This window comes from Sylvia atricapilla, chromosome 18 (assembly GCF_009819655.1).
Source record: "Sylvia atricapilla isolate bSylAtr1 chromosome 18, bSylAtr1.pri, whole genome shotgun sequence".
Lineage (NCBI taxonomy): Eukaryota > Metazoa > Chordata > Aves > Passeriformes > Sylviidae > Sylvia > Sylvia atricapilla.
Window position 1 is genome coordinate 8,052,622 of NC_089157.1, and position 21,953 is coordinate 8,074,574.

A 21,953-nucleotide genomic window follows, 5' to 3' on the forward strand; every position below is an offset into this window, starting at 1 on the left:
GGCTTCTGGCACTATCACATGGTGACAGGGTCTGATTACCCTGATAACATCTTCCCTATCCAGGAACCCTCCTGGGGGGAAGCTTAGTTGCCCCAGCCCTGGTAAAGGGCAGAGGGGAACTGGCTGTGGGACATGCTCGATAGGGTGCTTACGAAACACAGGGCCAAGTCCGCTCAGCTGCTCTGGAGCAGAGAGAGGTTTGTGAAACCTTCAGCAGGGATTTGCCCACTGGCCGCCGCGTCACTGCTGCCGCCAGCTTGGCTGTATTCCAAGAAACCCGCGGGGCTGGCGGAGCTTCCCGGATTCTCGATTCAGCTGCGGGTTGCAGCACTGCGAGGGAAGAGGCCCTTGGTTGGCAATGCCAGGGCCCTTCTGGGAAGTGAAGAAGCTGGGGCTGTTCCCACAGAGATGGGAAGGCTGGGGTCTGGCTGGCGGGGACTAGGGCAGGGTCACTGTGGGCAGCCTAGCTGCCATCCCTGGGGGCAGCTTCCCACTCTGCCCCACCATGGGGTGATGTGAACTTCTTGCTGTGCCAGGAGGGCTGTGTGTGCTCATTAACCCCCAGGGCCTTGCTTTTTATCCCCTGATTCGCCTCATCCTGCCCAGGGGAGTGGGGATGCTCCTGTCAGCTGGGGGCTGCTGTGCCTGCAACACTGCTCCCATCCCATCACTGGCATAGGGCTGGGAGTCACCGGTGCTGCTGGGAGCCCTAAACTCAGGGATGTGCCTCGGCAGGGCCTGGCAGGCGGCCACCCGTGCGTGTGGACATTCCTTGCATAGCTGCTGCAGTGCCTGGGCAGGCCATGGCACTTCCTGGCAGCACGCGTGCCACAGCCCCACGTAACAGCCCCAAAATAGTCACTGGGACCGTGCCATGCCCACAGCCTGGACCGCCACACTCACCATCCCTCTGGTCCAGGCTGATTCCTAAGGAAATCCTTTCCCAGCAGCTGGGGTTCCCCAGGAGGGCGGGAGCACTGCTCGTGATGCCAGGCAGAATGGCATCTGCCAGGCAGTGTGAAGGTGCAGACTGGGGCCTGGGCACAAGGCACCTGGGCACAGCCTGCTCCTCACAGACAGGAGCTCTGGGGGAGTTCTGGGGGGCCTACCTGCTCCCAGGGGATCACCCACATCCCTGAATTCAGCTCTTCAGCCAGGCACTGCACTGCACAGACGGAGCTGCAGGTTTATTCCCGTGCCTACTTTCATGCCTTTAGCAGCAGGGGACAGGCGCTGCTGGGGGCAAGGACATCCCAAGGAGAACTGAATCCTCTCCCTTGGGCATCTGTGCCTGGCCGAGCTTCTGCACAGCACAGAGCTTTTCTCTCTGTGCTGGGGGTGTGATCGTATCTTGGCACCCCCTACCCCAAGCCCACTACACTCCCAGAGGGAGCACCTGCAGACTCTTTCTTACCCCTGCCTCTCAGTGCCCTGTTCCTGCAGCTCCTCATCCTGGCACGAGCCAAAACGGGGCTGGGGGAAGGCAGGACTCACTCAGCCCTCCAGGAGGACTGCACTGGGGCTGTGTCACAGGCCAGCCTTGGCCACCAGCTCGGCCCCTCCTGTGCCCAGGGCCATATCTGCTGTCCCATGGTTGCCCCATGTGCACAAGCCGGGAGCAGATCCCATCCTCGTGGTGTGGCTGGGGCAGTGGCGTCGCGGGGCTCAGACATACCTGAGTGCTGGGGCAGAGCTTACGCACGCCGGGCTGAGTCACCGCCGCGGGATCACCCGGCACGGACAGGGCTCCAGGAAACGGTGCTTACGTGGTGTAAACACATCCCAGCATTGTGCCGGGGCCAAGCGGCCTCAGGGGTGCGAGAGAGAAATCAAACCAGATCTGATGTTTTTCATTAAAAAATAGTGCTCTTTATTATAAATTATGGAAACATTTTCTTTCTGAATATAAATATAAATATGTGCAAAGTTTCATCTGAGTTTGGTTTTGGTTGAATTTTCAAGCATTGTTTTGCTCAGCCCTCAAGGCTGGAGGTGAAGATGGAATCTTTATAAAAGACAGTGATTCACGTTGGCCTGTAAACATCCCTTCGGTTAAAAAAATAAGAATAAAAATTAAAAAAAGCCAGAAAACCCAACCACTTCTCTGGGTGGACGCAGAAAAGCACTCACGAGATGACACGCTCCAGGGGATTGTCCTGCTGCGTTCCTGCAGGGATCGGTGCCCTACAGGGCAGCACAGCCGGGGTCTGTGGGAGTGGCTGGGCAGAGGTGTGACTGTAGGGAGTGAGGGCCCAGCGTCCTCGGGGTGATCCTTACAGATGCGGTTGTGTGGGACTCAGCAGCATCGGGACGCGACGCTTCCCCTCCAGCTTCACGGCTCATCAGCAGGACCGTCACTGCACAGCGTCACCAATTGACGAGCACTAACCCAGACCGCGGGGCAGGGAGGATATTAAGGCTTAGTCCCCTGGAAAATGGTAACGCAGGGCAAAGGCATCGACCTCTTAGGCTGGGGCTTGGTGTGAAAGGAGCTTTCACCCACAAGGAGGCAGCAAGAGGTACAGTATGGGCAAAAAACCACCTTCCCCTTAAAACTGAGGAAAAGTGATCAGGCACTCCTGGGCTCCAGTGCTTTCCATTTCTGAGGGTGGAAGGGGCTCTCGCCAGGACACCCCCAGGATGGGGCTGGCGGGGCACACATCCACCCGTGCTGTGGGAGCTGTCCTGGCTGCCCAAGCCCACAGGGGCTTTGCCAATGGGTTCACTGTAACATCCACACAGTCTGGTCGGAGCCATCCCCTTCCCTGTGGAGAGGAGGTGTCACACTTGCTTGAGGAGTCCCCCCAGCACCAAGGGTGCCCAGCCATGCTGGCCCTGAGCCCATGGCAGCTCGCCCCAGTTCCTCCTCTCTCCTTCCCAGATGGAGAGGCTCGGCATGCCCTGCCTGCTCCTGTGCCAGTGGGGCATTGTGCCTGTCCCCTGTTCTTGTGCTTGTAGCATGTGACCTTGCTCCGCTGGCTCCTTAGAGAGGGGCATCGTACTGGTCCAGGAACTCCTTGATGGGGGCCGGCAGCTGAGTCATCTTCTCATAGGAGTCCAGGTGCCCGTTGACAGTCTTGCGGCAGAGGTGCTGCAGGGTGGAGACACTAGAGGAGAGCGGGCGGCTCAGCACCAGGGGGATCTTCTCGCCACCTGAGTAGATGTAGTAGGTGCGCTTGGGGTGCAGGGCCCCTCCAGACTGCTCAGGGACAGCGCAGGGTGTGGGTGGCATGTAGTGATGGACCAGCTTGAGCACACAGTCAAAGCGGGGCACGGGCTGGCTGCTGTGGGGATCACTCTGCAGGGAGAAGCTGCCGCCCTCGCACTGGATGCGCAGGTTCTTGGTGCCCGACTCTGTCTTGACGCTGAGGGTGAAGAAGTGCCTCTGGTCTGAGCTGTCCCTGATGAGGAAGGTGCCAGCCGGCTCGGTGCTCAGCAGCAGGTTGGCTTCACCACCTGTCACCGTGCTCCAGTAGAAGCCGCTCTCCTGCAGCTTGCGTACGGTGTTCACCACCAGCTGGTACTCGCTCTTGGAGCTGAAAGTCTTGAGGCGCAGGCTGGTGTCCAGGGGGCGGCTCATCCCGGCGGCGGGGAACTTGCTGTGGGTGACCATGGCGCAGGGAGCCAGCTTCGTGTGCTCTGGATGCTGCTGCCAGCAGCAGCCGCTGCTACACCATCACCTGCGGCAGAGAGAGAGCGGTGAGCCCCGGCACTCCGGTCCCCCACTCTCCCTTCCCGGGAACACCTGCACCCCCGGTCCCTGGCTGTTATCCTCCCGCAGCAACAGCGCTCCCGGTCCTCGGCAATCCCCTTCCCCAGCTCGCATTTCCCAGAAAAACCGGCAGCCCCCCGCTCAGCTCTCTCTTCCCGGGAACGGCAGCACCCATCCGTGTCTCTCCCTTTCCGTGGGAACCGGCAGCCCCCGTTCCCGGCTACTGTCCTCCCGCGGCGCCGGTACCGGCAGCCCCGTCCGCAGCTCTTCCTTCCCGGGAGCGCTGGCACATCTGCGGTCTCCCGCTCTCTCCGAGCACCGCTTCTGATGGTCTCCTGCTCTCTCACTCCCGGGGGACACATGGTGGCCCGGGCCACCGGTAATCGCCCCGCTGAGGCACCAACACCCCCGGCGATCCCCTTCCCTGGGCAGCACCGGCATCCCCGGTCCTCGGCGATCGCCCCCCCGAAGGTCCCGGCACCCCCGTGCTGTCCGGGACTCCCTCCCGCGGCCGTACCTGAGGCGCGGGAGCCGGTCTTGGCGGCAGAGCGGGGCCGGTGCGCGGCGGCGAAGCTGCCGAGGCGGCCCGGGGCGGCCTCTTATAGCAGGCGCAACGCCCGCCCTCGGGTTCCTGGAACTGCGCGGCTTCTTGTAACGCGGCGGCACCGCCCGCGCCCCGCCCGGCCCGGCCCGGCCCGGCCCGGCCCCCCGGCGCCCCGCCAGCCCCGGGCCCCCGGCGTGGCCCCACCGCCCCAGCCCCGGCCCTTCCCGCTCCGGCCCCGACAGCCCATTCTGGGCAGGGCGGCTGCCCCCGCCCCTCGGCCTGCACAGAGCGGAGAGCCGCGGTGCGCCCCTCCGGGGGCCCTCCCGTCCCCCGCCTTTGCTGGGGCAGCGGGACCGCGGGCCCGCCCTGACGGGGAGTTTGGGCTCGGCTGATGGGGGGGACACCGGAGCGGGGGCTGCCGCTCCTGCATTGCCAGCCCTGATTTCCAGGCCAACGTGCGAGGCTGCCGCCAGCCTCGGCCGCGCCTGCTGGGGGACCCGCCGGGGTACCCTCATCCTGCCTCATCCCTGTCTCCTGTCTGGAGACAAGGGGGAATCCGCACCCGGGGCTGTGCGGGGGCGGTGGCTCCGGGAGCCCCGGGACGCTCCGTGCGGTCGGTGCTTTGGCCGGTGTGCGGGGGCATGTGCGCTGGTAGGGAGCCCGCCAGGGCAGTGGTCCCCTGCCCGTGGCTGCTCCCCGGGGCTCTGTCCGAGGGGGTTCCTCACCCCTCCGCCCCAGGCCCTCGGCCGGAGCCCCGGTGGGGACGGTGTCCGGCGGGCGGAGCGGCGCCGGAGCTCCCCTCCCCGTCCTTTGGCAATTGTTAGTTCGGAGCCTGCACACACACAACCCGAGCTCTGTCCGTAGGTTTATTTTAAACAGTTTAATTTGCCCCGGAGGAGCGGCCGCTGCCTGGCAGAGACAAACCCAGTGCGGCAGTTCTGGGAATCAGCGCCGGCGAACCGGCTGCTCTGAAATGCAAACGAGCCCCGGAGCGCTGCCGGGGGCGGGCAGAGGATGGCGGGGGAGGGACGGGACGGGCACAACGCGGCTCCGGGGCTCCGCGTCGGGACCGGCTCTACGTGTCGGGACCTGGCGGGGGGACCCGCGGTACCCGGACGTCGCCTCGCCCGGCGGGCCGGCGAACGCCGGTTCTGCCGCGGGCAAGAGCCGTGTACGTCCCTTCGGAGCCACGCCGGGGCTCGCCCCGGGGGGAGACGAGACACTGGGGGGGGGTGACATTGCCGGGCGGGCGATTCGGCTCCGCGTGAGCCCTTCCCACGTGTGCGGGACCAGGGGAGCCCCGCCGCACAAGAAGCCCTTCCTGAGCTCCACCCGGACCCTTCCCGGCCCTCCGGCGAGGCCGCGCTCGCAGGCCGGGCGGGACGGCGGGCGGCCGGGCCGTGTGCCCGCGGCGGGCGGGGCGGGCGCTGCGGAAGCGGAAGGCGCTGTCGCCATGGCAGCGCGGAAGCGGAAGGCGCGGGCGATGGCGGCGGGCGGCGCGGCGCTCTGGCGGCGGCTCTCGGCCTGGCTGCCGCGGGGCCGCCTCGGCCTGGCCGCGCTGCTCGGCCGCCTCTCCGACCGCCTCTCCCGCGGTCGCGACCGCCGCGCCCGCAGGTAAGGACCGGCCGGGACCCCGCCGGCTCTCCCGGGGCTGGGAGGCAGCGGGAGCCCTCGGCCGCCCCCGCAGTCGGTGTCTCATTACCGGGGCACCCCCCGCTCGCCGCTTCCCCTTTCCTGCCCGGCCCGGCCCCTTGGAAAAGCTGCGTAGGTGTAAAGGGGCGGCCCGGTACCCCCAGGCCGGGGTCGCAGTCGGGTTCGGCTCTGCTCTCGCAGACCTCTTTAGCTCGCCACACTGACAACAGCTGAGCCTTATTTCCCCTTCCTTTCCCATTTTCTTGCCTCCCACTGTCAGCAGGCGCTGGCCGGAATCTCTTTTCACCCGCTGTGGCAGGTGCGGCCCAGCCCTCGGGGCGGCACCGGCCGGGTGCGGGTGTTGGGCCCGCCCGCGGTGGTCGCGGAGGGCGGGATGGGGCCGGAACCGGTGTCAGTGTCCTCTGTGCCGGGAGTGCGCCGGGCACAGAGGGCTGAGGGGCAGGGGACGCTGTGCCCGGCGACAGTGACCGCTGCCTGTCACCCCTGACAGTGACCGGCGGCAGCCACCAACCAGGGGCTGTCACCGCCGTGCTGGAGGAGGTGCATCATCAGTCTGCTCTTGTTCACACCAAGGAAATTCTTTCCGCACTTATCTTTTGATCTCATCAGTGTTTTTGGGGCAGGCAGATTAGGCTGAGCCCTGGAAAGCAATCACTGAGTTGTGAGAGCAGCCCTGTAGATCCCCCCGTGTGTGAGTGTGTGAGTGAAAGGCCAGCATTGCGTCCTGCAGTTTCACTTCACCTCTGGCTCTGAAGATGAGGTTTTACAGTGAATAAGAGTTTCATCTCCATTGCGAGTTTCTGTACCGAACCTACATTTTGAAAAATAGAACAAGCCCCAAAAAATCCGTTGTTTCTATTTAGGGTCAACTTTTTATTCAGAAGGGGTCTGAAGTGGTTCCTTTTGATTCCGTTTTATCTTTCTGGTTAACTCAGTGATGCGAAGTACGTGGAAAGGGCTCCCCCATAGTTCATTTTCTGTTCCTCTGAAACCTGATTTGTCACAGTGTGGAATTTTGATGATTTCTTCATAATGTTACATGGTTTCTGGTAGTTGTGTGTAGGTTGCAAGGGTTGGTTGTACTCTGGTAGTCACTGAGCTGATGTCAGTCACTGCTGGGTAGAAGCTGCTGCTCTGGGGGCCAGTTGCTGTGCCAGTGGCTCTGTGGCTGGAGCAAAATACAGATTTATTTGATAATTCTAAAAGCAATAGGTTCTCAGTGCTGAATAAGTTATAAATTTCAGTATTGAGTTGAAAGATCGAACAGTGTTGGTACACTGGAAATTACTTAGTGAAAAATCTGGAGGATGCAATTAGTGATAAATTAGGGATAAATTGATAAACCTATACACAATTAATCTGAATCAAACCAAACAGTACTGGTGCTGCAGGTTGGTGTTCCTCTAGATGTTCCAGTCAGAGTCCAGATGCTCCAAGCTCAACCCGTTGCTGCCTGCAGTCTTCAGAGCTGCCCTCGGAGCTGCCCCTGGCTCCAGACAGGCAAGTGCAGGGCCATAGGCAGGGAGGCAGGTGTAGCTGGACTCACAATTCCAGCAGTCCTTGCCAGAAAATGGCTTCTGGGAATCATGTTTCTGGAAAGTGTCTGCTTGGCCCCTGGTCTGGCTTCTGGAAATGTAGTTGGGCTGGCCAATGAGATAAGGAGGACAATATTCATCTCTGTCGATAGTTATTGTAAAATACATAAAATTTGCCACTGCTTCCTCCCCAGGAATAATTCCAGAGGATGTTGTTTGTGACCTGTGGGGCTGGGTTAGAGCTCAGCTATGCTACTGCTCTGTGGGCTGAGCATTCAGTGGGTTTTAAAACCCTGTATTTTTGGATCCAGTGTGAATTCGTGTAGCTCTGTGTGCCGTGCTCCCTTGCAGAGATGGAACAGTGGGGATCTGCTCTCCGTGTGTGGCCTTTGAGGCTTGAGGTGAGCAAAGGTGTACGAAGGTTGTGCTCAGATTCTGTAGACATTTAGATGAGAATGTGCCTGGATAGTGGTATTTCTAGTGTTTCTGTTCCGCTTTAATTTTTTCTGCACCTTTTAGGGGACATTTGCTTTGTTTTTAACAATGGTTTTAACAGTGGTTTTAACAATGGTGATCTCTGTCACTTCTGGGTATTCAGGCTGAGAGCCCAGTCCACATGATCTGTTAAAACCCGCCATCCCAGGAATTCCTGCACTGACTGACTCAGATTTTGGTGTTCATGAATAGTCAGTGACAAACTCGTGGATTTTACAGGAAACGCCACTATAAACTGGCTTCCTTGTAAGGATGTTTGGAAACCTTGTGAAGATCCAGGGTTGTATCATGAACCAGATGAGTGAAATCATCTTCCTGGAATCTATGTTCATTTGGGCTCTGGATTGTGGTAAAAAGCCCAAAGTTCCTCGTAACAAATTCTGGTAAAGGTTGTGATCAAGTTTCCTCTTGGTGTGTGGTGATGGTGGAATCATCAGGATGGGCCACAGGATGGTGGCTGCCTGCTGGCTCGAGGACCTGGTGGTCCTCAGGGTAAGACCACCCACCCCAGTTCCATCCCAAGAAGCCCGGCTCCCATGAGTGGGGGTTGCAGGCTTGGAACAGTTTGTGTCAGGTTCAGAGATGCAGTTCAGTCCCTTGCTCATGGATTCCTGGATCTCATGGGAGCTGCTGCTGCTAATTGTGCTGAAATGTGGTTTTGTCATGCGAGCAGACTCCTGCCGGGGGTAATTCTATGACTGGATGAATTTGCATGTGTGAAACCTCGGAGAGGAGAAGTTGCTGCTTGCTTCCTGTCACCCGCTGCTTGATGCTGGCAGTGAGCTGGTTTCTTCCCAAAGTGACTTCAAAGAAATTAAATTCGTTCTGAGATTTCTTTTTGAAGAATGAGTTTCCTGATGTCTCCCTCACAGCTTTTGTGAGGTTTGCAGGGGAAGTTGTGACCCTCTCTTGTTCTTCTTCAGAATGCCGGTGGCATTGCTAGAGAGGGATGGATTCTCGTTGTGGCTTTTGGTGCAGTCCTGCTGGGACACAGTCGCTCCTTCTGTGGGTCATTCTTGGGGTGTGGCTGCTTTGCCTTTGCTGGGGGTTGCACTTGGCCACCTTGTGTGCTGTGCATCTATTTTTGGATAAGATTGAGGCATTTTTCTCTTTAAAGCAGCGTGATCTTTAAACCTGAAATGTGAATGACTTCAGCCCAGCTGAGAACAAAACTTGACATGAAGGGAGTGTTGGCTATGGCCAAGCTGATGTGTGTGTGATGGAGATAATTCAGAATTGCCTGGTTACAGGTACAAGTGGTACCACCCCAGCACTGCCAGACACCTGAGCATCCACACTCATTTTCTGCAGCCCCCAGCCTCCTTCCCCTCCCATGTTGTCCTGATGAAGGAATTGTTTCCCCTCATCTCCGTGCCAGCTCAGGGAAGGGGCCGGTGATGTTCAGATCTGTTCTCCCACATTTTGCCTGTGTTTCTCTGTTTCTACATTTGGCTTTGGTAATCCAGATCAGATTATGGAAAGGGAAAGGCATTCTTGCCATTGTGGATCCCTGCCATCCATGTATTGGCCCTTGCTGCAGCTCTTCCTTTACCTGACTGGAGTTTTTCTGGGAGACAAAGGTTTCACTGTGAAGAGTTTCTCCATCTTTCTTTGCACAGATCATCATGGCTCCTTCTAGCCCCACTACTCACCCCTCCTGTTCCAGTGATCACAGCCCCACCATGTTCCCTCTGTCCAGAAGGAGCACACAGGTTCCAGTGGATCAGGAATTTGGTCCCAGAGTTTGGGATCTCCAGCTCGCATGTCAAGGTGCTTTCATCCCCGGCGGAATTCTATGAACTCCTGAAGGTAAGCTGTGGGTTCCAAGTTGTGGGAGTGGTTTTGATGCAATCCCAGTTTTGCAGCTGCTTCCTGGTAACTGCTCTCATATGAAATAGCTTTAGCTGCAGGGAGTGTGTTCTTCAGTTTCCCAGAAAGCACTAGTTTCTTCCTTGAATTTTAGGTGCAGCAATGGTGTTGCTGTGGCTCCGCAGAGCTCTGTTTGTTTTGGGTTGCCACTCCCTATGTGTTACCCTTTCCTTCCTAAAGAGAGGAAGTGCAGAGATATGGCTGAAGGCTGGGTCTGGGCTGATGGTTCCTCAGGACCAGACACCCTGTGTGAAATGGAATGGTTTTTTCTGCTCCCAGGTGCAGATAAAAGCAGCCAAGCGGCGGGTGGTGATGGCCTCACTGTACCTGGGGACAGGACTCCTTGAGCAGGAGCTGGTGAGTGTGGAAGGGTTTGGGAAGGCCAGGAAGGGAATGCTGGGGAGGGATGTGGAAGGGAGGCACGTGGTGCTTCTGGTTTAGGTCTGGTATAGAGCCAGGGAGCTGCTGCACTTCTTCAGGGGATAGCTAGCCTGGACCTGTCAGAAGGGACTGGCGTGGTGTCCAGAGTGCTCAGGGGGGCTTTGTAAAACTCAGGTCATGAGAATCTATTATTACTTGGCATTTTTCTTGAATGGGATTTGAGCTGTAGGTGTGCAGTGCTCTGTTTGGTGCTCCTGGTGCAGGACACAGATGAAGGATTGGTTTTCTGCATTTGAGATTGAGGTCAGCTTTGCTTCATGGTGTTTGACTTTTTTGTTCTTTCCTCTGGAAGCAAAAGCATTTTTGCCCAAGGGCTTTAGGTAGAAGCCTGGCCTTGGCCAGGTTCTGATGTTAGGAAGCAAATGCCCTGGCAGGGTAAAGGTGGATAGAGCCTGCATAGTATTGTGCCCAGCTTTGTCTGGACTTGCACATAGGATTTGAATTTCCATGTGACAAACAACCTTGTAGTTAAAGAACAAAACTGCAGTGAATTCCTTCCAACGTTTCTCTTTGGTGATGCAAGTCTGTGACTTTGGAATGATATTGGGGCTTTTTCTGCTAACTTTAGTTGCTGTTGTGAGACCTGAAGAATATGGACATGGAAAACTGAGGTCCTTTGATCTGCGGCTTTAGGCTGACGGAGGCTGCCAGGCTGGCAGATGCAAAGACTGAGCTGGCTGTGCTTGGCCACGGTCTCCTGCTGCTGAGCACTTCCCTTGGAAAGTGTATTTGCTTTTGTAATGAGGAGAGAATTCTCTCTGCAGGTGTATTGCTTAGAAGAAACACTGGAGAAATCACTACAAGCAAAAGGCTCACCTGACCTCAGAGTTTCCATTCTTCTCGACTACACCAGGGGTTCCCGGGGTAGGAATTGCTGTTCATTGCTTTTGTCAGAGCCTGATTTTACTGTTAGGCTAAAGAGACAGTTCTTTTCAGAGTGGGTATCTTGGCCAATTGGACCTACTTGCTTAAAGCATGCACCCTTCAGGATTGGCCTTTTTTATTCCAGAACTACATATTCCCAGAAAATCTTCAACCTGAGCAGCTTTTCTTCCAAAAATAGGTGGTAGGAGCAAGAAGGGCCAAACTATTCCCTACAACTTCTGTAGTCTTGCTTGGTTCATTTGTTAGTGCATTTGGCCTTACCCATGATGCTCACTTACATTTTCATTTTGAAAAGAAGATGGGAATTGTTGGAAGCAGCAGCACACTGAATCAGGAACCTGTGGTCATCTGCAGTGACTCTTGTAGATGTGTTACCAGTGCTGGTGAGGCTTGGTTAAGAAGCTTGAAAAGTGTCAGACCTGCCCTGTGACTGATTCTGGATGTCAGTTTCAATATTGCCATAGTGCAAATGAAAGTGATTTAAAAAAAACAACAACAAAGAAAAAGGAAGACGTGTGAAGTGGCAGTGGATGGGAGGGGTGCTCACCCTGTAACCAGCTGAAGAGCTGCATCATGATATGTTCTGTCTGAGTGATCTTTGAGTGAAACTCCCTTTGTCTCCCAGGCAGGAAGAATTCCCGAACAATGCTGATCCCATTGCTGCAGCGGTTTCCTGAGCAAGTCCGTGTGTCCCTCTTCCACACTCCCAACCTGCGTGGGCTTCTCCGGCTCCTGATTCCAGAGCGTTTCAATGAGACCATTGGGCTGCAGCACATCAAGGTCTATCTCTTTGATGACAATGTGATCCTAAGCGGGTGAGTCCTGCTGCCTCCAGCCTTGCTGCAGATCCTTTGGCTGGGTTTTGGGCAGGGTGTCTGTGCTGCCAGAGTTGTCTGAACATCTGGACTCCATCACGATCCTATCAATGCTCTTCTGAGATGGGAGAGCAACCACAGTTCCTGCACATGAGATTCTCAGATGAAAATGAGTCTTTCAAAAAGGGAAAATGATTTCAACATTCCAAAGGAAGTGGCCAGTTTGTGCTTTAGTGCAGCTACCCAGAGTGAGGCCTGTAGCCTGGGCTGGGAGGTTGAGAATCTTGTGCTCCAAACTCATCTCTTTCCCTTTCTCTTCAGTGCCAACCTGAGTGATCTGTACTTCACCAACCGTCAGGACCGCTACGTCCTGCTGCGGGACTCTCCTGAGATCGCAGACTTCTTCACGGAGCTTGTGGACGCCATTGGAGACGTGTCCCTGCAGCTACAGCAGGATGATACAGTCCAGATGAAGGAGGGAATGGTGCACCCATACCAAGGTAGGAGAGAGTTGTCTCACCTATCTGGATGATGGGATCCAGAGGACAGGAGTGACAGCCAGGGTTTAAAGATGACTTAGATTCCATCCATGTGAGAATAGCTGGGTGTCTGACCATTGTTCAGACTGTGGGGTGTCCTGCTTTGTGCTGTCCAGTATTAAAACTGAGATTGCCTGAGTTTCAGTACAGAGTCTGTTGGAGTTTTCCCAGCACAGTGGCTGTCACAGGCTAATTTGGCAGGGCATGCAGAGGTTGGAAATAACTCTGTAGCCATTTCGGTGCTGCTTCATAAATGTGCTGCTTTTGGCCTTAAACAAGAACTTCAGTCCTTTGAGAAGTTTTTCTGATATTCCAGGTGCTCTGGGTGTGCATGTTCTTAAGGGTTTGTGAATGTGCTGCTATTGTTGGTAATTAATCTCTTGTAGTAGAGTTTGTTCTGGGAATCAAATGGGAATCAGTTCAGGAAGTCTGGGAACAAGCGTAAAATTGGGCAGAGAAGGGCAGTGATGTGCCAGGCTGATTGCGTCATCAGTTTTTGTCCTGGCCTTGCACTGCTGGGTGATGTAAGTTCAGGCTGGGGGTGGGAGTTTATGTGTTCCAGTTCATTCTTGGTTGTCAGTGTAGCCTTGCCCTCGTCCTTTCCTTTCTCAGAGGATTTTTCAGGCTGCTGCCAGTTGCTGAGCATTTCTCTTCTGTAGTGTAGCTCTGCCGGTCTTGAAACAGCTGGTTTGGGCCTTAAGACAGAGTCATGTGCACTCTGTGTTGGCTCCTATTTGTTCCTGTATCCATGTCCTGTCAGTAGTTTCTCCTGGTGTGTAATAGATGACATGTAGCTCTGTGCCTGTGGATCCCAGACTGCATCTCTGACTTTTCCTGCAGGAGACAAAGTGGCTTACTGTGAGATTGCCAACCGGAGGGTCATGGAGGTCATCAACTCTGCCCGGACACGGCAGGAGCTGCTTCATGAAAAGACTTTCCACAGCAGCCAGCCAGGCAGCTCCCTCTCATCCCAGCAAGGCTCTCAAGCATCTGAGAATCTGAAACCAGAACCCGACACCTGGATCTATCCCTTAATCCAAATGAAACCTTTTGGGATTCAGATAGACGAGATGGTCACAGAGACACTGCTGACGGAGGCTGAGCGGGATGCCAGGATATACCTCACCACTGGCTACTTTAACTTGACACAGGCCTACATGGACCTCATCCTGGGCACAAGGGCTGAGTACCGGATCCTCCTGGCCTCCCCAGAGGTCAATGGGTTTTTTGGTGCCAAAGGGGTGGCAGGTGCCATCCCTGCTGCCTACGTTTACATTGAACATCAGTTTTTCAGTGAGGTCTGCTACCTGCAGCAGCAGGAGAGGGTGCAGCTCCAGGAGTACTCCCGTGCTGGGTGGACGTTCCATGCCAAAGGTAAGAGCACTTATCCCAAGGAGTCTTGTTCAGAGGTGTGTGAGAGCTGTGCGATTTGGATTGCGAAAGGAGTAAGGGGCTGGCTGGGTGCCAGTCTGGGCTTAACCTTCAAAACACTCCTCCAAGGTTCAACCAACTTGATTGTGTAAACCTGGAGGGTTTGAATCACTTGGAGGACACCTTGCCTTTGGATTTCTGATTCGATACAATCATGGGGATGGTGTGAGAGCTGTCCCTGTGGTGGCACTGAAGCACTGCCTGGAGGAGAAACATGATGAGAAGGAAAGGAAGCACCTGGATGTGTTTATGATGCAGTCTGTGCTGTGGTGCAGTTTCTGGTATACCTTGGGCTGGTTTCAGCAGGCAGGAGTGCTGATTGTGCTGGGGACCCTGCAGCAGTATCTGGGGCAGATGCCAGAGGGGAACTGCTCCCTGGGCCTTCTCAGCAGCAGGTCTGTTTGGGGACAATGTGAGTGTTGGGGGATTTGCACCAGCTCCTGTTCACAGCACACAGGGGATGCAGTGTGTGAGGAGCTGCAGTGTGTGCTCATGGGAGTCAGGGCAGGGCAAGGGGCTGAGGAAGGAATATGGTCTATCACACAATGAGTTTATGAGTGCTGCCCTCGAGGTCTTCTCTGGGAGATCCTGGGTTCCTGCTGGATGTACCGTGCCCAGCTCCCACAGGCTCAGCACGGTGCTCCAGCTGGAGTGTTTGGGCTGTGATTGGAGCACTGGGGCTCTGGCCATTCCTGTTTTGGGGAGAGCTGTTAGTGGGAATGGCTCCATCTCCCTGCTTCGCCCCGGAGTGCTCACAGGGAGGCTCAGAGGTGGTGGGGAGGGAAAGCTGCAGAATCTGAATTCTCTGGGCTGTTGAAAATCCCTGAGTTCTACTGGCTGCCTCTGTGTTGAAATGACAAACAAATGTCAGGGTGCTCCTCTCCAGCGCAATCAGGAGTGCAGGGAAAACCCTTATCTCACACAGAGCAGCTCCAGGGAGGTCCCTTCCGGCCTGCCTGGGGTGTCCTGTGTCTTTCAGGAAGCGTGTGCTTGAGCAATCTGTGGTTCCCAGGTTCTGCCTTTGTTGAGTACTGCTAACTCCCAGTGGAATGTGGTTTGGCATAAATTGAGCCCAGAAACAAGGACTGCTTTTCCCAGCTACCAAAGTGCAGGTGGTCACTGGTCCTGTTTGGGCCAGCTGGGCCTCGGAGGACAGCGCTTTGGGCTCTCTGCTGTGTGGTGTTTGCTTGGAGAGGGATGCAGGGCTTGGAGTTCAGCGGCTCCCGTGCCTAGCAGGAGGGACAGTTGGAGATATTTGTTGCCTTGTTTCCATTCCCTTTCAGAGTGCTGGGAGGATCAGCGTGCAGCTCCTCCTCTGGCATGCTCTGCCCCTGGCACAGGTTGGATTCACCTCCTTTCCTTCTGCAGGAGTCACATGGTGTGGCAGAGAGGACAAGGACAGAAGAGGGAAGGGAGGAAGCCTTAGAAACGTGAAGAGCATGTGCCCAAGGAGCACCTGGAGCCTAGCTTCTGACTGAGGATATGAGATTCCCAGCAGCAAATAGTGCCTGTTGGTGCTTCCTCTCTGGGCTGAGACATGAAACACTCTTTAGTCTCCTATGGGATCTCACTGACATACCCCAAACACTGGGGTTGTGCTGCATGCCCCTTCCTCTCCCCTTAAAGTGTTTGTATCTGCATGCACAGTGTCAGGTGGTGCTCCCAGGGATGTCTCTCCTGGGTGCATTCAGCACCATGCAGATGTAGCAGAGCGCTGCACAGTTGGGGTGCATGAGAGAGCAGGACTGCCAGCAGCTGTCCTGGTGTGGCGTCCCAAAGCCTCCCTGGACTTTCCTGGGCATGGTGTTGGGGGTGACATGGGTACATCCCCTGGGATCAGGGTCCCTTCCAGGCAGGTTTTGGTGGCAGGGTGCTGGGCAGGCAGCTGTGTGCTGTGAGGTAAACCCTGTTACTGCTATTGACCGGCGCTGGGAAGCTGCGCTTCCCCTTGCTGGAAGGTGAGTCACTGTTTGAGCAGATCCTGCCAGATGGCCATGAAACCAGAGACCTATAAAGGCTGTGGGACTGCCACAGGACACTTGGGAAGGCAAGGAATCTGTTCCTCATGGCTGCTGCTTGGGCAGAAGTCCAGCCTTTGGCTGGTCAGGCACCAGACAGCCCCTGGCAGGGTCCTGTTTGGTGGCAGAATGTGACAAAACTCTGCCATGTGGATGCTTTCCTGTGTCTCCCAGAGCCCGTGGTGGGCTGTCCAGCCCCGCTGTGGTGGGGTGAGCCCGGGGGGACTGGAGGTGCCACGGCATTAGGGCAGTGCCAGCTCTTTGAGTGTGTGCTGTGGGGGCGGGGAGGAGGTTACAGGAACTGGCAGTGAATCGGCAGCGTCTTACTCAAGGCATTCTTGGAACTGCTCTGGGGCTGAGTTGGGAAACCTGCTGCTATTTTAAGGCTGAGGTGGTTTTTATGCTACGGGTTCTTTGTTGCAGTCTGTGTGTGACCAGCCATGGGGATAAGCCTCTACCAGGGACTCACCCAGGGCTCTGCTGAGGAGAGCAAAGGCTTTCTGGCTCCATTTGTGCAGGGTGGCCACACAGCCTCTCCTTGGCAGCAGTCCTGACTCTCTTGTGGCTGTTCCTTCTTGCCCTGCTGCAGTGGTGTGCTTGAGAATAATGTGAGGTTTTCATCTTTCCCTTGAAAACCTGTCCTGGGCTCTCTCCTGCCTGCTCTGTGTGCTGGCAGAGCTGTGGGAGCTGTGCTGGTGAGTGGCAGCGAGGGCCAGGTGCCCTGGCAAGAGTTTGATCTCGTCCGTGCTGGCTCCTCTGGAAGTGAGGGAGGGAAATAATTTGCACTTCTGTGTCTCTTCACCGTGGTGTGTGAATTCACCTGCAAGAGCTGGGAGATGCCTCTTCATGTCATGGTCCTAGGATGGGGGTTGGTCCCTGGCCCTGGGACAGGCTGGACTGACCTAACCTGGCTGCCTGGGGCTTTGGGGCTGGATCCTTCACTGAAAACCTGTTTGTCTTCTCTCAGCATTTCTGAGTTCACTGTGGTGCAAAACAGCCTCTAATGCAGTGGCGGGACTGGATTGTTTTGGGGCAGTGTGTTCCTGGGGCACACTGGGGGTGCTGCACTCCCAGTCAGAGCAGTGATTTGGGCTATGCCAGGGCACCCCTTGAGTCACACACAGCAGCCCAGCCCTGCAGGCCCTGCTGGACTGCTCTCTGCTCCCCAGGTCCTCTACAGACTCTGTAATCCACGTTTAAAGCCTTTAATTCACTCCGAGTGAAGGGACCATGTGAGCCCACCCTGGCTGCTCCCTTGGCTGTCACGCTTCCTCTCTTCCTCATTTTTCCTGCAGGCCTCTGGCTGTACCTGGCAGGGAGTGACCTGCCTTGCCTGACCCTGATTGGCTCTCCAAATTTCGGATATCGATCAGTTCATCGCGACTTGGAAGCTCAGGTTGCGATAGTGACAGAAAATAAAGCCTTGCAGCAGCAGCTGCATCAGGTAAGCAGCAGATTGTGGGTTTGCAGTGGGGATGTTGCACTTCAGGGTCACATGGGGAATGCTGATGACGCAGTGCCAATAAAAACCTCCAGCTACAATAACTCAAAAGCTGCTGGAGCATGGGGAGTCCTGAGGAGCTGTCAGTGAAGTGACTATTGATGAGCTGCCTGCTGCAAGTACACAGTGCTGGGAAATGAGGCCCTAACGGGAAGGAATGTGTGTCCCCAGTGACCTCGGGTACCAGGAGTGCTCAGGGCTGGATGTGTGCAGAGCTTTTGGAGGACCTGCAGTCTCCTCAGCTCACCAGCCACGCTGCACCTCTGAGCATTAACCCCAGCATTTGGGGGAATGAGGCCGGGCCCTTGGAATGTCTGAGCTTGGACTGGAAAAGGGCTTCAGGGCTGGCTGGGATGCCCATGAAGTTCTGTGACAAAATCCTTATCTTGAATAATAATATGACATTACATAATCTTGATACATTGCTTTTCAATGTCCCAGGGTTTTTCTGTGCTGTTTTTGTTTTAATTAGGAGGCTTGGGATGCTCAGCAGTTGTGCTGCTGCTCCAAATCCTGCCTAGTTCTCAAGCTGTCTTGACTGAATCTTCTGCTGGGACTGACTGTCCCAAGTAATTTCTCCTGCAGTGTTCTGTTTCAAAGCAGATCAGTTTGGTGCCTCTGTGTGACTTGGAGACCTCAGAAATGCACTGTGTGAGGCAGGTGCTGGCAGAGTTGTCTGCAAGATCAATGGGAATTGCCCTCTTGCATCAGGGCTCTTCTCTGAGATGAGTCAGAGTGTATCTAATCAAAAACAATTCTATTACTGGAAGAGTTGCTTGAGTATTTCAATTCATATCTTGCCTCTGCTTGTTTCTAATGGAAGGGGAAAATCAATGGAAATGTGACACAAAGGAATTTTCTCACACAGGGCTGCAGTGATCTCATTCAAAGGGCTTTAAACCATTCCCGATTGCTGGAAGCTGATTCTGAGATGGGCTGGCTGTTTACTTTCTGTGGTCTTTTTTAGAAGACTTAATCCATTCCTGGGATGTTGCCATGAAATCACTTTGCCTATGTAATGTTCAGTTCCATTTTAAAAATGTGCGCTGAGATTTGGGAAGAAATGTGAGTGCTCTGGGTGCCTTTGGGTGCTTCTGTGAATGAACTGAGGTTGATTCAGGGAACTGGCCTTGCCTCTAGCGGTCAGATCTTACCATATTGAATGGTCATGGAGCAGAATCCTCCTCACAGCAGGGCTTACTATGGCTCTTGGAGCATTTAGGGGCTCTCAAATTAGAGTGAATTGACAGATTAATGTCTTGGTTCATCTTTTTGGTGTTACTTTCCAGTACTTGGTTCCTGCTTTCCCGTTCTACCCTGAATTTAAATAGCACAGAGTACTTTCTGCTGTTCGTGACAGCTTCATTTATAAAAAAAAAAGATGATGAACAAACTTCCAGGAGCTGTTCTGCTCCTTGTTTGCTGCAGATCCTGAAACCTGACTGTTTGTGCTAAAAACTCCCACTTACCTGTGACCAGAGTGCTGCTCTCACGTGCTGCCAGCGTGTTATCAGCAGGGTGGTGCATTTCCTGCCTCAGCAGCTGGGTGCACACCGTGGGGGCCCCGAGTATTTCTGGTAACTCAGCTGAGATCACGGCTGCACATTCATCTGCAAACGCGGCGCCCGAACTGTGTCTAGAAAGAGCCGGTCCCAGGAGCTTTGGTGAGGTTTCCTTTTCTGGCAATTACAGCCCGGCCTTGAGGAGTTTTCTGAAGCTGAAGCTCATGCAACTGTGGGGCATAAAAACCCTCTATCCTTGTTCTCTGTAGAGTTTAAATTGCAAATTCTTGAGGAGAAATGGGTGCATTCTTGTGGCAAGATCCCTGGTCAGCTTTATTTGAGAATTTGTTTCGCTGAAAGACCATTGTATAATTTAACACTTGAGATTTACTGAGATGATGTTTCTTTCCCTGTTCAGGAGCAAGAGCAGCTTTACCTCTGCTCAGGTGTGGTCTCAACATCAACGTTTGAGCAGCCAAATCGTTATGTGAAGCTGTGGGTGAAGCTGGTGACACCTCTGATCAAGAATTTCTTTTGAAAGAAGAAAAGTTGCTGCTTTGGGTGAGTTTGCTGCCATTATGGGGAATTATATTGCACTGACTGCAGTGGATAGCTGAAGTGCTCTGTCATGAAAGAAAGATGATGTAGGGAAAACCAGGCACTTCTCAATTCCTCTGGGGTACTGGCTGCCATGGACTGTGATCAAGGCTCAGGTCCTGACTGGGTTTTGTCTACTAGAATTTTTGGAAGGGCCACAGAGAACCCAAACAATGGAATTTTCCACACGTGGAAATAAAACTCCCATTTCTGAAATGTCCCTTTCAGAGTTTTGCAGAGAGAGACTGTTTGCGTTGTCTTGACCATCCAATAGAAAGTATTGCTGGAATACTTAAAGTGTTTTATCTTTGTACCCAGTCAGGGCTTTACTTTGCCCCTGTAGTGTAGGTTTTGCTTTTCTGTTTTGTGATGTCCTGGGGTTCCTGTTGGTTCCACTGCCCCATGGCTGAGCCTTTGTGAGCCTCAGGACATCACTCTTGCCTGTTCCTGTGCCATGCACAGTCCGTGCAGTTGGCACTGCTGGTACATGTACCCATATCCCTTTTACTTACCTGACTACAGCCTCTCCCTCAGCAGGGTTTGCCTGACTCCTTCACATTCAGATATGCTACAAGTGTCTTTCATGAATTGTGGAAGGGCAGGAGAAGACTTTTGGTGCTGGTGTGGGTTTGGGATGTTACTTGCTGGAAGTAGGAGGCTTGAACCGTAACATCCTGCAGAGAAAGTGTTTGGAAGCAGGTAAAAAGGTGTGAGAGTGCAGGGTAGGGTGTGAGCAAGGGTTTCTGGTCTGGCAGTGGCACAAACAGGATTTCTGGCACCTGAAAAAAGCTGATGGTGTGTGAAACTCAGTCATAACTGATTGTAAATACTGCTGCTCTATAAAGAAATGAGCTGCTCCCTGTCCCTGCCCTTGGGGCTTGTCTGACTGAGCTCTGAGGGAAGTTTGAGGTAATTGTATTGTAGAACTAATTGTTCAGATATTTCACACAGTGGGATTTTGGTGAATTGTTTTATGCCAAAAGGACCAGCCTTGGCAGACCCACTCACCTTAATGTGTGTTACTGCTGATACAAATTATTTGTTGTGAAGAAAGGGCTATGTTCTATACCTTAGAAATAGAACAGAGAGGAACCTGTTTGCAGCTGGATCTTCTCTGGGCTGTGCAGGTTGGGTGTGGGTGAACTGGACCAAATCTGCACCTTTCTTCTCCTGTCTGCTCCAGCCAGACACATACGCTCCCTGCAGGAGCGTGAGGAGTTTCTGCTCAGTTCACACTGAGCCATCACACAAAGAGCTGTGGGAAGATGGGGAGGCAGAGGAGGGAAAGGAGTCAGGCACTTGTGTGCAGTTGTTCTGTCTGGCTTCCCACGGTGGTCTGGCTCCCCACCAGCGCCACGTCAGAAACCACCAGTGGAAAACCAGTATCCGCCCTGAGAACCCCGTGTGCTGCAAGAGCAGGCTCCACATGGCAACGCTTCCAGCACTGCTTTTATTGATACTTTGCTAAAACGGTTCTGGTACAATCAAACATAGACCGAGTTACACCACTCGGAGGTTTTTACAAGTGAAAGTGTTGCTGTTTTTCACTGCCATAAAAGTCTAGGCCTCTAGGAGCAGAGCCACACCAGCCAGGACCCACTTGGCAGCTTTTTCTTTTGTCTTCAGGTTGAAGGTCCAGACGTAGGTGGGCCCTCGCGTCCGAGTCTTGTAGACGGGGCACTCGTAGACGTTGGTGGTGTCCATGCGGTCCACGGGGACGGCTCTGAGCAGGATCACCGGCATCACGGGGGTCAGCTCCTTCATCCGCGCCTCCGCGATCGACCCCGACTGCACGTCCCAGCGCGCGCCTGCGGCGGGACACACCTCAGGGCCCCCGCGGGACTACTGACGGGCTAAGGTTGGCTGGAGTGCCTCACTGCTGGTTAGGTCTGACGTGTTCTCATCTCACTGTGACCCAGGACTGCATCTGCCTTACTGTGTGTGTGGGATGTCTGAATAAATTCTGTCCCCACCCCTCCCTTCAGCACGCTTTTATATGGGGATTGCAGAGTGAATTGGCTGTGGTGGGGTCTATCACATGCTGTCCCATGTGTTCTCTGCTGACCTCTCAGCTGCTCTGCTGAGCTGCCTCCTTCCCTCTCATCATTAGCAGTAATTATCATGGATTTAAGTTTCTCAATTTGTCTTACTCGAGCATCAACTGAGAATGTGCCATATGTATTCACTAGAACCCTGTAGCTCCAGGAGCCCTGGGGTTCATGAGCTGGAGCCTGAATTGGTAAAACACGAATTTGGAGTTTGGAAAGGCTGTGTGATCCGGGCAGTGCTGCCCTCAGCTGGCGGCTGAGCCTGGACCCAGATGGACCCAGGCTGACCCAGGGCTGTGAACTGCCACCAGTGTAGGGCAGACCAGACCAGCCAGCAGCTGGTGACACTGCTCAGCTGCGCGAGGGAG

General features: G+C 54.7%; 3 protein-coding genes across 5 annotated transcripts in view; 1 reads left to right on the top strand and 2 right to left on the bottom strand.

Moving 5' to 3' along the window:
- Positions 1-1,846: 1,846 nt before the first annotated feature.
- SOCS3 (suppressor of cytokine signaling 3) lies at positions 1,847-4,358 on the bottom strand. Its single transcript, XM_066332192.1, has 2 exons — positions 4,230-4,358; positions 1,847-3,680 (listed from the first exon to the last, which is right to left on the bottom strand). Exon 2 carries the CDS (start codon positions 3,611-3,613, stop codon positions 2,984-2,986), a length of 630 nt encoding a protein of 209 aa, XP_066188289.1. The 5' UTR covers positions 3,614-3,680; positions 4,230-4,358; the 3' UTR covers positions 1,847-2,983.
- Positions 4,359-5,128: 770 nt separating this feature from the next.
- Positions 5,129-21,521, top strand: PGS1 (phosphatidylglycerophosphate synthase 1). Of its 2 annotated transcripts, none has more exons than XM_066332197.1 (10): positions 5,129-5,870; positions 9,559-9,748; positions 10,088-10,165; positions 11,014-11,113; positions 11,760-11,949; positions 12,271-12,449; positions 13,329-13,862; positions 17,233-17,381; positions 19,359-19,501; positions 21,102-21,521. In XM_066332197.1, exons 1-9 carry the CDS (start codon positions 5,230-5,232, stop codon positions 19,476-19,478), a joined length of 2,181 nt encoding a protein of 726 aa, XP_066188294.1. In that variant the 5' UTR covers positions 5,129-5,229; the 3' UTR covers positions 19,479-19,501; positions 21,102-21,521. The 2 variants fall into 2 exon arrangements, with proteins under 2 accessions (XP_066188294.1, XP_066188293.1); XM_066332196.1 differs by having other exon boundaries at positions 5,131-5,870; positions 21,164-21,521.
- DNAH17 (dynein axonemal heavy chain 17) overlaps positions 20,969-21,953 on the bottom strand; it is a 32,147-nt gene continuing 31,162 nt past the window's right edge. For both annotated transcript variants that reach the window (XM_066332194.1, XM_066332193.1), the window contains exon 80: positions 20,969-21,345. In XM_066332194.1, coding sequence (XP_066188291.1) covers positions 21,098-21,345 — 248 coding nt within the window. In that variant the 3' untranslated portion in view covers positions 20,969-21,097. The remainder of the gene's footprint in view (positions 21,346-21,953) is intronic.